The 15,358-nt window shown below is 37.1% G+C and overlaps 1 protein-coding gene across 3 annotated transcripts in view; it reads left to right on the top strand.

The window, feature by feature from the left end:
* Window positions 1-15,358, top strand: part of LOC150092382 (cytosolic phospholipase A2-like) — a 341,574-nt gene that overhangs the window by 314,520 nt on the left and 11,696 nt on the right. For all 3 annotated transcript variants that reach the window (XM_090415055.1, XM_090415056.1, XM_090415054.1), the window contains exon 17: window positions 4,742-4,934. In XM_090415055.1, the coding sequence (XP_090271181.1) occupies window positions 4,742-4,934 (193 nt within the window). The remainder of the gene's footprint in view (window positions 1-4,741; window positions 4,935-15,358) is intronic.

The following is a 15,358-nucleotide window of genomic DNA, read 5'->3' as shown; positions in this document are numbered from 1 at the left end:
CTTCACCCTGGTCTGAAACCAGCTTGTTCTTCTCCTAGTGCCAGTTCTATATATGGCTTAATTTGTTTTTGGAGTACTTTCGTAAAAATCTTACTTGGAATACTGAGGAGGCTAATGCCTCTGTAATTATTGCATTCTGTTTTATTTCCTTTTCTGTATATAGGAGTTATGACTGATTTGGTCCAATCAGTAGGCACTGCTTCGTTTTTGTAGATCCTTTCAAATGATGTTTTTAATGGTTCCAAAAGTCGTTCCTTTCCTGCTTTTAAGAATTCTGCATGTATTTGATCAATGCCAGGTGCTTTCCTAGTTTTGAGTTTTTCTATACTGTGTGCTATTATTTCTTTGGTAAAGATATTTGTTTCCTCTTCCATTTCAGTGGCTGGAATCATAATATCCTGGGAGCTGTTTTTATTATATAAATCTTTGAAGTATTCTTCCCATCTGGCCATTCTTTTTGTTTTACTTTCACTTAGTTGTCCCTCTTTGTTTTTGATCATTATAATTTTTGTTGTCCATGACTTACTAATTTGGTCTATTTGTTTATATAATCCATGAAGGTTATTTTCTTTTGATAGCTTTTCTGCCATTTTGCATTTTTCTTCTAGCCAGTTATTCTTGTCACTTTTAACTAGTTTTCTAATTTCTCTGGTTAATCTATTATAGTTCTGTTTTATTTTCATGCTTTTCCTTTGATTGCTTAACCTTTTTACTTCATTGGGACCACATTGCAAAAGTTGGGAAGTCATCACATTGGATAATGGCAATGATGCAGAGACCTTGATGTGCAGAAATAATGAGGTTATGATTCCATTTTATAAGACCTTGATTAGGCCTCATATGGATTATTGTGCACAGATTTTGTTTAAATGGTGACAAGGATGTTAGAAAGGATTCAGAGACAATTCACAAAGGCAGTAAGTGGTCTTTGGAATGTTGAGTATGAAGACAGATTGAGAGAATGTAAATTACAAAGCGTCATGAATAGGAGAAGGGGGATGGGGATATGATTGAGACATATAAGTTAGTCAGGGGTTGTTATCAAGTTGATGTAGAAGAGATTTTTCATAGATGGGAGAGTGGGGTGGTAGAACAAGAGGCCATCCCTGGAAACTGTATAAACCTCACTCCCTTGCTCACCTTCTTTAGAAGGTGTGAGTAGGGGAGTGAGGAGCAGGGTCTTTACATGGAGAGTGGTTGGTGAGCAGAATGCATTGCTTGAGTGTGTTGTGAATGTAGACACATTGAACCAGTTTAAGGCACAGTTAGATGAGCTTTGTATGTAATAATGTGTACCTCCCGTGACAAGTCCCTGACTCCATGGAGGTCAGATGTTAATAATAATAATTAAAGTGAAACTATGACCTTGATAACCATTATTTGGCTAAATCAAGCTTATTCTTCCCCAAGTTCCTCTTTCATAGTTTTTCCTTAGCCTCTTCTCAGGTATGCATGCATATATCTTACCTGGAATACCCAATGGGGATATTCCTCTGCATTTCCTACCTTCAGATTTATTTCCCATTGTATCATTTGGAATTTGACCTTCTGTTCAATTGTTGAATGTCATCTAATCCAGGTATCAGTTTTTTATTGCTTTTCTACCCCAAGAAATATTCCCTCTAATTTTGCCAGGATCATGTGCATATTAAAAACATTTTGTGTGCAAGTTTCCAGTCTCAGAATCAATCTCTGAGGTAGCCTCTGCATGTTGTTCTTTGATGTTGCCATTTCAACACATTTGTTCAGACACTCAAATTTAAATGAATTTGCAACTGTTTACCATTTTATTTTGACAATGATCTTGAGAGTTTAATAGACTAAAACTGCTAATGTAACATTCCTCATATTATTATTATTATTAAGAGAGACCTCCAGGGAGTCAGAGACTCATCAAGAGAGGTACTACACATATCACCACACACACCAGCTATCATACTTATTCTTGAATTCATTCACACTGCTTTCACTCACGACATCCAATGGCAATCCATTCCAATCACGCACCACCCTATGAGAGAAAAATCTTGTCCTCGCTCCTTCTTAGCAGCCTTCATTCTCAGCTTCCAAGGATGCTCTCTTGTCCTTTCCCCACCGTCCATAAATTGAAAAATTTCATCAATTGAAATCCTGTATGACCCTTTCAGAAGTTTGTAAGTCTCAATCATATCTCCCCTCTTTCTCCTGTCTGTTAGTGTCTGCAGTCTACAAATTTTCAATCTGTCTTCATACTCAGTATTTCACAATCTTTACATAATTTTTAACACTCTCCTTTGTACTCTCTCCAATATATCAGAATCACAACAGAAACCAAGCGACCAGACCTGCGCACAATAGTCCAGGTGAGGTCTTATCAAGGCCTTGTAAAGAGGCAAAATAACATCCTTGTCTTTACATGTGAACGTTCATTTCAGCATTGCAATTATCTTTTAAGTTTATTTGCAATCTTTGCCACATGACCCCTTAACTTCAACTTCCTATCTATTAACACCCAAGATCCGTAGCCTCATCAGTTTCTTCTAGCCTAATCTCACCAATATAATACGACATTGGATATCTAATCACGTTGAAGTGAATGACCTTATATTTACTAACATTAAACTGACAACCATTTTCCCATGCCCACAATTAAAGCCTATTCAAATCTTTCTGCAAGTACTGCATATCAGCAGCATTCCTGATTACCCTACCTATCTCTGCATCATCAGCAAATAGCTGTATGTCACTTGTCAAATACTTCCCAATATCATTAATGTACAGATTGAATAACAGTGGACCAAGCACTGATCCTTGTGGTACACTACTGGTTACCTTAAATCTTGCTGATTCACATCCACCATACCACCTTTTGATAACTGTCAGTCAACCATCCTCTTATCCATGCTAATATTCTATAAACTAGACCCATTTTCTCCAATTTATGCAGCAGTCTGCCATGCTGTATTCTGTCAAAAGCCTTAGCAAAATCCAAAAGTATCATGTATCCATTCCCCTTGTCTAGTTCAATGGTAACATTGTTATAGAATGTGAGCGAGTTGCTAAAACATGACCTTCCCTTAGTAAACCCATGTTGTTCATTGCAAAGTAGAGATTCACTGTCAACCCCATTTCTGAATGCAGGCCCTAACCAATTTTTCCAAAATCTTCACCACCACTCCTGAGATACTAATTGGTTGATAGTTGGATACATTGGTCTTTGCACCACCCTTGTGCAATGGAATTACCATACATTCCTTCCATTCCTGCAGAATCTTCCCTGTTCTGAGACACATATTAAACAGCCTGGTCAAAGGAATGGCCAATTCAGCTGAACACTCTTTTAGCACACATGCTGATATCCCATCAGTCCGTATTGCTGAATTCATATTCAATTTGTGCAACAGCTGTAATACCTTGTCCTCATGTGTTTCTTTATCCAGTGAAGTGGTAGCAGTGAGAGTGCAATGTTGCATACACCAGGTTGATAGCTTTTAACAAAATGGGCACTCATTAACTGAACAACCCCTTCTGCATCTGTAACCCTCACACCATCAGGATTTAGGAGTTATTCTTTCATATTCATTCTTTCTTTTACTTGCAGCATATCGATAGAATTCTTGTGGGTTGTCTTTAGCACACAGGTCAGTTTCTTTTCATACTCAGACTTTGCTTTCCGTACAGCAGTTGTGACTATTCTAGCCTGCTGCTTATAACGTTCATAACGGACGTCATCCTTATGTACATGGTATTCCTTGTACATTGTCCTTTTCTTACGAGTTTCTTGCTTAATAAGATTACACATTCATTTGACTCCTACTCTATTTATTCTTCGAACTCTTGGGACACATTCTTATAGCGTATCGTTCAAGCGTTGTTTAAATGCTTCCCATGCACTCTTGATATTCTTTCCATCAAGCAACCGATTCCATTCCATTGAACTCAGTATACTCCTCAGTTGGTCATAATTTCTTGCTTTGTAGTTCAGCATGTAACCTTTTCTGAATGGAATATTCATAAACTTAGCCACTTCCCAAGTGAGTACTGCATGATCACTGTCACCAACTGGACGCAGATAGATACTTCACAGTATCTATCTGCAAATATTTTGACCAGAAACAAACTGGTCATCGTTAATGCATCAGCCAATCAAGCTAGGTGCTTCCTTGGGTGTCTTTTTAACCAAACTAGCATCCATAATTTCTCTGCTAAATGTATAAAAACACAAGTGGTAACTGGTTCAGTACACATAATCCAACATCAAATCAACTACTCTTACTCTTCTCTTTCATTCCTCCTGCTTCTGTTTTGTAGAAGTTTTCTTCTCAAAATATTTCTGATAGATTTGTTCCTCTCTTCTCAAACCTCTATTTCGCTCCCAATATAAATAACATCACTTGTGTGGAATCAATATTACAACTAAAAGAAATCTGCCTGAAAAGGAAATAGTTTTTTACTTACCAGTTAAAAAAAAAAAAAAACTGGATATATGTTTAAAATGAAATATGATGGTTATTTTAGTCTGCAGAGTATATAATGTAATCATAATAAACATATAAACATTACAATTCTTATTAAAAGAAATAGTTTGCATGCACGTCAAAATACTCCACATTTCTTAATGAATATCACATAAGTGGAATTTGATCACAATAAATATTATTGTATTACATGTTTAATGCAATGTAATACGATGATATTACAGTAATTTATTTCATATAACATCTTAGTATGAAATAAAATGTTACCCAATTTATATGTCCAGGAACTTTTATTGACTGAAAAATGGGCTAAGTTGAATAGCTGTCCCTTTCCTCCTGTACAAGAATTAGCTGCTAAATTTGCTCAGGAACCTCCTAAAGAATGTTATATTTTTCAACATCCAACTGATAATCACTGTCCTATAATTATTCATTTTCCTTTGATTAATATCGACTTCAGAAAATATAAAAGCCCAGGTGAGAAAATCTATTAGAACTATTATATTATATATATATATATATATATAGTAATGATTAGTTTTAAACTTCAATATGGTAATTCTTTCTTATTTTCAAATTCTTTTTGAAACTATATTTTTGACTTTTCTTAATTTGCATTTAACCCCCCTAACCGGCCATGACATCTATAGACATCCAGCTAAATCTGGAGAGTCTGTAACACCCATTGAATAACATGGATAAGAAGTGCAATTTGGTCTATTTCATCCACCTTGGCCAGTAAGGAGGTTAATGCATTATGTTATTCCTATAACTAGTATAACTGGTATTAATAGTTATTATCATGCCACATTTGATTCTGAATATCATAGAAGTAGTTCAAGACATGTCTGCATAGGCACATATTAAAATGAAAATTTAAAACTATCTCTCCAGTCATAAATGGATAAAAGCTTTGTTCTTTTATCTAAATTAAAGATAAAATTTAGATAAATTAATTAGAAAAAATAAAATTGAAGATAAATTAAAGATGCCAAGAAATTATATACTTGGTTTAATCCCTTATCCAAGTGTAAGCAAACAAAGTTTGCACATGAAATATCTTCACAACTGGGCTACTTGTAAGAGGCTAATGACTTCACATCAATTGCCTTAGTAGCCCATAATGCAAAGCACACATCCTTTTGGATATGTTTAATACTTTGGATAAAGTATTAAACCAAGAATACAATTTCTTGGCATCTTTAATTTAATTGCCCAGTTTTTTATATTGAATTTCAATATAGAATTCTTAAAATTATTTATTTACTATTTAAATATTTTCTGTTATCCACATAAATTCTTGATATCCACATAAATGTGGATATCAAGAATGAGACCAAGGAAGAACAGAATTATGACAGATGGGACTGGAAAATTTATATACATTTGTGAAAGTCAATCCACAAACCACTACAGAGGTACTAAAGATGTCTGCACTGGAGTTTGATAGCCAGTAGAATTAGTGATACTGTTCTTAACATAAGTCGCTATTCCATTTTTAGGGTGATTAATATTAGAGATCAAGATATATCCAGGGATTTATTTTCCCTCTGGTAAGAAGTTGGGTATCATAGTATGTATGAGTCTCTTTGCAGCACACAAGAACCGATTTGGTGGTCATTTAAAATTCTTGTGCAAGTCACATATGGAACTGCCTTTATGTTGAGTGGTTACAACTTCAGGAATAGGCCATTCTCAACATTAAAAGTTTTCAAGAGCACTTTTATCGTGTAGCCTACAGCCATGAATACTGTGAAGGAAACAGTTTACAGCCATTGCTGTAAACTGTTATGTGTTATCCAGAATGCATCACAAGGAAGCAGTCTGCTTTCCACCTCTGTTTTCCATTAAACTCTTCGATACTATAACTAGAATCTCCACAGAATCATCTCAGCATATTTTGTTTATCATGGGTTCATTCTTATTTCTTCATGAACCTCTCATGAATCAAAAAAATGACTAATCTTATTTTGAACATTGATAACATGATTATCAGTATCTCTAGTCATCCTTTTACTGATGATGAAGTCACTATTGAGCTAATTATGTTAATGCCAAAGCAAGTTCCAATCATAGATTTCCTTTATAAGATTGACAGAGTTTACCATAACACATCCAGCAAATTATATTTTGAAACTGCTCACAGGCTATAAGCAAAGCCATCCTTTTTTAACTTATACTGCCAGCTGAATTTAAAATGTTTTCATTTTGGAACAAAGAATTAATAGGCAAAATTAGAACTCACTTTGCCAGAATTCCTCGGATGTTTGGCTTACTGAAAATCCATAATAATAATAATGACCTTCCATTAAGATCTATAGCAGTTGTATAGGATCTAACATATAGGCTTAAACAAGTATGAGTGGCTTTATACTTTCTTAAAACTTTCTACATCTTTCTCTCATCCAGAGATTTTTATTAACAAGGTCGAGCACCTTTTGTCTACTTGTATATGATATATATATGACCTCTGCATTACTTCAACCTTGATATCTCTCTCCAGGGTCTGGCTCCCGCTGATGAGACCTCAATAAAGGTCGAAACCCTTCCCATTATGCACTGCATTATACACATCTGAAAGGGGGGGGTGTTTTGCATTATAGGATACATACTAAGGCAAGTGATATGAAGTCATTATTAGCCCCTATATACAAATAGCTCAGATGAATATTTTTTCACTTGCAAAACATTGTTTTGCTTCCTTGGGATAAGGATGAAAACCAAGTATAAAATTTCTTGGTATCTTTAAAGTATGAGTGGCCTTCCTTCTCTTGTTTTGTAGGACACCCCCCCCCCCCAATCTTCAAATGAAGATTGATGGAATGCAGTATGACAACAATATGTTGATATTTCTTGCCCCTTCAAATCCCTCCCAATCAGAACTTTAGCCATTCATACATAAGATTAACTGTAGCCATCATCATAAAATCTAGTTTATGTTTGCAATTTGATAATTATCTTCCTTTTCTAGACCATCTCATACTTAGACAATGGAATGATAGCCTTCAGTTCTTGATCTATAAAAAGAAAACTAATATTAGAAAGATACATTGATTCTACTTCCATGTGTTAAGGCTTCAAGTTCTGGCAAGCAAGAATCCAAAGGCTTGATTGACCATTGCCATGACTGCAGATGTATTTTTTGTGTTCTTCAATGCGGATTTTGGCTGATCTTCCTGACTGTCCACAGTAGGCCAAGATGATAGATCTCTTTTAGGAGGCAAAGATCTAGAAAGAACACTTATGACGTCAAGCCTAATGTTGTTAACTATTTCTTGCCAACTCAGTGCTCTCAAGAAACTATGCAGAGATAGCAGTATAGTCATCACCAGAGCTGATAAGGGCAGTGCTACTTACCCTCTTAATGTGTGTCCCTAATAACAGTGAATACAATAGAAAATGGACATCATTCTCGGAGACCACTCCATATGCAGACCTTTAGATTATGATCCCACCAAATCTCAGGTGAAAAGATTTAAAAGTCTGCTCAAAAAATTTTCTTGTTTCTTCCTGGCCTTCTGTAATCACAAAAAAAAAAAAAAAAACTCAAATCTTTCAGTTCTCCCCATGTGCCATAAATAAGCAAAACAGTTAACAAGATCTCTTACCCCTCCCCCACTGATCATACCACTCTTCCTATATATAATATATAATAAAAAAAAAAAAACTGTGCATTTTAAAACTTCTGTTGAGAATTTAACATTAAATAATAGATATTTTGGTTAGCTTTGATATCACCTCTTGTGATATCAATGGATTTCTCTCGAAAGCACAAAATGTATAAACAGATAAAGGATTTGGTATCTCTATGGGTTCTTTTCCCCCCACTGCCAATTTTTTATGGAATATTTGGAAAAGCAAGTTCTTGACTCAGCCTCTCTCAAACTTTATATCTGGTTAAGATATGTGGATGATGTGTTCTCCATTTGGCCTCATGGCCCAGACACATTAAACTCTTTCCTCTCTTACCTCAATAGCCTTCACCCTAAAATCCAGTTTGCTATGGAAAAGGAACTAATAATAGTTTAGCCTTTCTAGACACTTGGTAACCTGTTCTTTGCAGTATACAGGAAGCCCACTCACCCAAATATTCACACTTTCCCATCATTCCCCCCCTCTCAACAATATATCATTAAAACACTAACCACTAGAGCCTATAACCTTTGTTCCAATGAGTCCTCTTTTACAGCAAAACTTAATCATATACACCACATCTAATGGTTACAGTTCCCACAGTGTCAAAAAAATAATCAATCCTCGACCTTCTCTTCAGAAAGATTTTAGTAATGCTATCATCATCCCCTATGACCAACCAAGCCACATCAGAAAAAATAGACAGAATCTTAAATCAATACAATCTCTGTATGACTATCAAGCTCCCATTGAAAACTAGCTACCCTTATCCAATCCGCTAATGAATCAGCTCTGTCCTCTCTCACTGCCTGGAGTGAGAGAGGACAGAGTGCCCGCTAAAGTGCCCTGTTCCTGCAAGTTGGCCTATTATAGACAAACAAGGAAGATCAGCCAAAACTCTGCATGGAAGAACACCAAAAAAAAAATACATCTGCAGTCATGACTATAGTCATTTAGGCCTTGCGGACCGTGCTTTGGATACAACTTATGGAATCAATTGGAGAAAGACTGTTTTTGGAATTGGCAGCTGCTCTCAGAAATTAGCCTAATTTGAATAAATAGGGTGCATTAAACCTTCCAAAATATCAAAGGGTGAAAGAAATGATTGTTGTGGCAGGTACGAATGATTTGAAAGGAGATAAAATGGAAATGATAGAAGACCTGAATGAATTGTTTGAGGTAGCAAAAGAAAAGAGTGAGAGAGTTAGAATGATTAGTCTTTTGCCACGGTATGACAGTGAAATGTTTAAAAGGAGGGCTATAATTGCAAATGACTTTATGCGTGGGTTATGTATGACGAGTGGTGTGGAATTTGTGGATGTGTGGAGTGAGTTTGATGGGCGAAAGGATCTATATAAGATGGATGGCTTGCATTTGAATGGTTACGGTGTAAGAAGACTTGAGAAAGTGTTGCTGAATGTAGTGGATGTGCAAACTCAGGGAAACTAGATTTGTTAGGGGGGGGGGAGTAGAGATACAGTCCTTATGGAGGCAGTTGAATGTAAGAATGAATATAATATGCCAGAGCAAATAAGGACAACAAATCTGAGTGGGATAGTTAATATAAGGCATCAAGGTGGGGTTGGGGCTAATGGGGGTCTTAAATTCATGTACACTAATACTAGGAGTATTAGGAACAAGAAGGAAGAGTTTTTGGCCATGGTTGGCACTTCCAGACCACAGGTTATAGGTATTAGTGAAACATGGCTGACTGTAGATGATATAACTAGTGGGATTGAATGTGATGGGTATAGTGTGTTCAGGAATGACAGAGAGAATAAAATGGGGGGAGGAGTATTGTTGATGATAGCTGATGAGCTCCAGCCAAGGAGAATAGAAGTTGAATTGCAGGATAGAGAAAAGAGCACATTTCAGGCCATTTGGTGTGAGATTGTGGCTAGCAGAACTAAATATACAATTGGGTGCTGCTATAGACCAGGTGATGGAAAAGATGGTGGTGACAGTATGCACAAGCAAATAGAAGAAATGGGTGGAAGGAGGGTGATTATTATGGGAGATTTCAACTATGGTCGCATTGATTGGAGTGAGGAGAGGACACACGGAAGGAAGGAACTGGATTTTATGCGGTTATTAAGGGATAACTATCTGCGACAGCATGTAATGGAAAATACTAGGGGTCAGAGAGTGCTAGACCTAGTAATTACATCTGAGGATTTGGCTGTAACAAATATGACCACATTGCCACCAATCGGTGAGAGTGATCATAGGGTCTTAACTTGGGAGGTGGCTAAAGGTGTAGAATTTTCAATTAAGACAGGGTACATGTGGAATTATCGGGCTGGAAAGTATGACAAGCTTAGGAGTTTGATTGGTTCAGTGCCATGGCATGTACAACTGCAAGGACTAGAAGTTGATAGTGCATGGGAGGTAGTTAAGAAGTGCTTGCATGAAGCAATGGCTGATTGTATACCTAGAGTCCGAATAATAAATCAAGTAGGGGTTAAATGGATGAATAACACCATTAAGCTTGAGTTGCAAAAAAAGAAACAACTATGGAGGGAATTTAAGGAGAAGGGTGACCGGCAGGCACATGAACGGTATAAAGCACAGGCCAGAAGGGTGACGAGTGTGGTAAGAAAAGCAAAAAAGGATTACGAAAGAACATTGGCCATGCAGGCTAAAGAGAATCCTAAACAGTTTTTTAGATATGTAGCAAGTAAAAGGAAAAATGTACATGGCAGATTGATTTTAAAGAATGCCGATGGTAGGGAGGTAACTGAATCAGTTGAGATAGTTGAGTTACTGAGTGAGCACTTTGCAAAAGTATATCATCCAGGTGGTGACATTGCAGAAACGAATAAACCAGTAGATTATACGGGAATTGTGGTTAATGAAGTGGAGGTGAGTAGTCTATTGCATAACCTCAATGTCAATACATCTGTGGGATTGGATGGTATACCAGCTCGTGTTGTACGAGAAGCAGCTAAAGAATTGTCAGTACCCTTGACCATTTTGTTTAATTTGAGTCTCGGGTCTGGGTTAGTCCCGAGCGGGTGGAAAGAGGGGAAAATAGTTCCACTGCATAAAGGTGGTTCCAAGACTGCTGTAGTAAATTACCGACCGATTAGCATATCAGGAATCATTGTCAAGGTCTTAGAGAAAATAGTCAAGAGGAAAATACAAGATTGGATAGAAGAAAATGGGATACTGTATCGGGGACAGCATGGTTTTGTGAAGGGTAGGTCATGCCTCAGTAACTTGCTCACGTATTATAACACAGTGACAGCTGAACTGGATAAGGGTAATGGGTTTACGGTGATTCTACTGGACCTTGCCAAGGCCTTTGACAGGATTCCACATGGAATTCTAATCAGTAAATTGCAGCATATGGGAATGGACATAGGGTTGGTGAGATGGATAGGAGGGTGGTTGACGGAGAGATATCAGAGAGTGGTTTACTCGGGAGTAGAGTCCACAAGACGGCCTGTGACTAGTGGTGTGCCACAAGGATCTGTTCTTGGACCACTGCTGTTTAATTTGTTCATAAATGATATAGGAAATGATCTGAGAGGAACAGTTCATTTGTTTGCGGATGATGCGAAGTTGGGTAGAGCAATAGTGAATGCAGATGACGTCAAAATTTTGCAGGATGATTTGGATAGATTGGAGGTCTGGGCTAAGGAGAATGGATGTCAGTTTAATGTGGCAAAATGTAAGGTTATGCATTTTGGGGTGAAAAGATTGGCGGCAGTTTACTGCATTGGTGGAACCATGCTCCAGGAAATTGATGAGGCACGAGATTTAGGAGTGTTGGTAGATAAGGAATTGAAATTTAGGGGACACATTGCAAAAGTGACCAAAACAGCTCATCAAATCACTTGGTTGCTGAAGAATACGATGACAAGCAGAGACAAGCAGGTTATTGTTCCTCTGTATCGAGCCTTGATAATACCCCATCTAGACTACTGTGCTCAGATTTGGTCACCTAGGTTTCTTCTTGATGGGGAGGAGGTGGAGAGGATCCAGAGGCGAGTGACCAAGATGATAGCAGGTCTGTGGAATGAACCGTATGAGAACAGGTTGAGGATTTGTGGGTTGCAAAAATTGGTTGATAGGCGGAGGAGGGGAGATATGATTGAGACATTCAAATTACTGAAGGGTTTCTATAAAATTAATTCAGAAGATATTTTTGAGAACAGGGCTGGTTGTGGGAGGACTAGGGGACATCCATGGAAACTGGGCAAAAGTGTGGTTAGTAAAGGTGTTAGAGCTGGGTTCTTTACTTTTAGAGTAGTGAATGAGTGGAATGCGCACCCTGAGTCTGTGGTGGATGCTGTGACAGTGAATGAGTTTAAGGCGAGGTATGATAGATACTGTATGAATGTCAAATAGTTGTGATGAATATGATTTGGGGCCTCCCTCGATGAGTCCAATGACTCCCTGGAGTTGCCCGTAATAATAGTAATAGTAATAATCATCATCATCATCATCAAATTCCTGTTATGTACCCTCAAGGGGTGTACAGGATATGATAGTACTACATGAAAAAATTACATCATTATTAATTTCCTATCTACAATTTTCCTCCAAATCAGTCTGTTACTTGTCAAGACTCCAACATTATCAGATCTTATATTTCTATCGTCTAAAGCACTTTGTACAGTATCAATCCACCTATATCTTGGTCTTCCTCTAGGTCGTTTTGCTGCCAACCTGGCAGAAAACACTTGTTTTGCTAATCTTTCCTCCCCCATTCTGTTTAAGTGACCATACCACCTGAGATTAGCTCTGCTAACACATTCCTGGATGCTGACAATTTTAAGTTCTTTCCTAATATCCTCGTTTTTAATATGATATTGCCATTGATGCCATCTGTTCACGCCTATAATCTTTCTCAGGACTCTCATATCTGTGGTCTCTAGTCTTTGGTCAAGTGTTTTACTTCTGACCCAGCTCTCAGATCCATAAGTTAAAACTGGTTTGAACACTTTCTTTCTTATTCCATATGAATTTATTCAATTGACTTTCCACCATACCAGCTTTGCTTATTCTGTTGTCTATTTCTATATTTAATTTACCATCTTCAGTAAAAATCATGCCTAAATAGCTGAAATGTTTTACTTGTTCCACAGGTTCTCCATTCACAACACAGTTGACATTTTCAATGACTCTGCCTATTTTCATTGTCTTTGTCTTTTTATTGCTGACCTTCATACCATATCTATTACAACAGCTATTCAATTTAGTCAGAGAATCTTGCAGACTTGTAGCAGATTTATTTAGAAGTATAACATCATCTGCATAAAGCAAAGAGCTGACATTAACATCTCCAATTTTGATATCATGTTTAATACCACTTTCCTTCATAATGTGATCCATATAGATAATGAATAACAGAGGGGATAATGTACATCCTTGTCTCACACCAGATTTAACATTAAACCATCTTCCTGTACTTCCTTCAATTCTAACTGCTGACTCACAACTCAAATAAAGACTAAGTATTGCTTGATATAATGCCCCATTGACACCATATAACTGCAGCGTATTGAATAGCTTCTCTCTTGGCACCTTGTCATATGCCTTTTCCAGATCAACAAAACTTAAATACAGATCTTTGTTATATTCCCATGCTTTCTCGACTATTTGTCGTAAAGTGAATATCTGATCCTGACAGCCTCTGTTTGGCCTGAATCCAGCTTGTTCTTCACCAAGCTTTTCTTCCACAATTCTTCTCAACCGTTTCTCAAGTATACTTGCATAGATCTTGCCAGGAACACTCAGTAGAGAAATACCTCTGTAATTCTCACATGCAGGTTTATTTCCCTTTTTATGTATAGGTACTATGAGAGCTCTACTCCAGTCATCGGGAATTCGTCCCTCTGTCCAGGCTTTCTGAACTATGCAGTGCAGCCACTGTAAGACTCTTATACCACCATACTTCAGCATTTCTGGTCGAATATCATCTACTCCTGCTGCCTTTCCACATTTCAAGCCTTTGATGGCTTTTTCTACTTCAAGTATGGATATGTATTCCTGACTGCATGCCTGGTCAGTGTTTTTTATCACAGTGCTGTCATCACTGCTTGTTTCATTTAGCAGTTTTTCAAAGTAATTACTCCATACTTCAAGGATATCTTTTTCTCCCGTTTTCATGTCACCTTTATCATCTCTAATTCCTTTTATAGCACTCTTTCCTCCATTCTTCAGCTTCTTCAACAACCTCCAGAATATTTTGCCACCTTCTTGATATTTATTTTCTATATTCTTGCCAAAGTCCTCCCATGACTTTTGTTTAGCTAGTTTTACACAGTGTTTAGCATTCTTGCATTTGTCTCTATATTCTCTAAGAGCACAAGCTGACTTATTTGACAGGAACTTTTGGTATGCTTTCTTCTTTTCCTTCACTGCCTCTTTAACTTCCTGTGTCCACCAGGGAGTTCTGATTTTTTTATCCTTACAGATAACCTCACCACATGCCTCTCTAGCAGAATCAATCAATGTTTTCTTCAGAGTTTGCCACTGAATCTCCAAGGTTTGATTCCTGTTCTCAAACTCTTTCATTTTTTCTTCAATAATCTTTGTGTATTTTAGCCTACAGCTCACATCTGAGAGCTGCTCAACTTTTATTCGCTTTAAAACTTTCTTACATGTTCTTCTTTTCAATATGAAATTCAATTTTATCCTGATCAAGACTAAATAGTGATCACTTCCAATTTCAAATCCTCTGTACACTCTGGTGTCCTGCACCAGGGAGTAAACATCACTATCAACAATAACATAGTCAATGAGACTTTTCTTATTCCTAGCCTCTTCTCTCCATGTGAATTTGTGCACATTTTTATGTTGGAACATGGTGTTAGTAATAACCAGTCCATGTCCTGAGCAGAAATCCAACAGATATTTGCCATTATTATTAGCTTTGCTCTTTTCTCCAAATTTTCCCAAAATATTTTTGTATGTCTCACAATCATTTCCTACTCTGCTATTTAGATCCCCAACAAGGACCAACTTTTCATTTTTTATTGTGTCAGTTGCTTTTTCTAAAGCGTCAAAAAATTCCTCACTTCTACCTTAGTAGAACCTTCTGTGGGACCATAGGCACAAATAAGTCTCATTGTCCAGTTCCCCATTCTCATATTTGCCCACATTACTCTACTTGAGACTGACTGCCATTCAAGAAGATTAGCCTCGTATTTTGTGTTGAATACTATGGCTACTCCTTCTTTTCCTTTATTGTCATTGCCTGAATATAACAGTTTGTATTTATTGCTCAGAAAGATCTCACCAGTTTTGGTCTTTTTTGT

The sequence above is a fragment of the Typopeltis vanoorti genome, chromosome 26 (genome assembly GCF_054136105.1).
Source record: "Typopeltis vanoorti isolate ZY-2024b chromosome 26, IOZ_Tvanoo_1.0, whole genome shotgun sequence".
Taxonomy (NCBI): Eukaryota; Metazoa; Arthropoda; class Arachnida; order Uropygi; family Thelyphonidae; genus Typopeltis; species Typopeltis vanoorti.
This window is presented reverse-complemented; position numbering and strand designations above follow the sequence as displayed.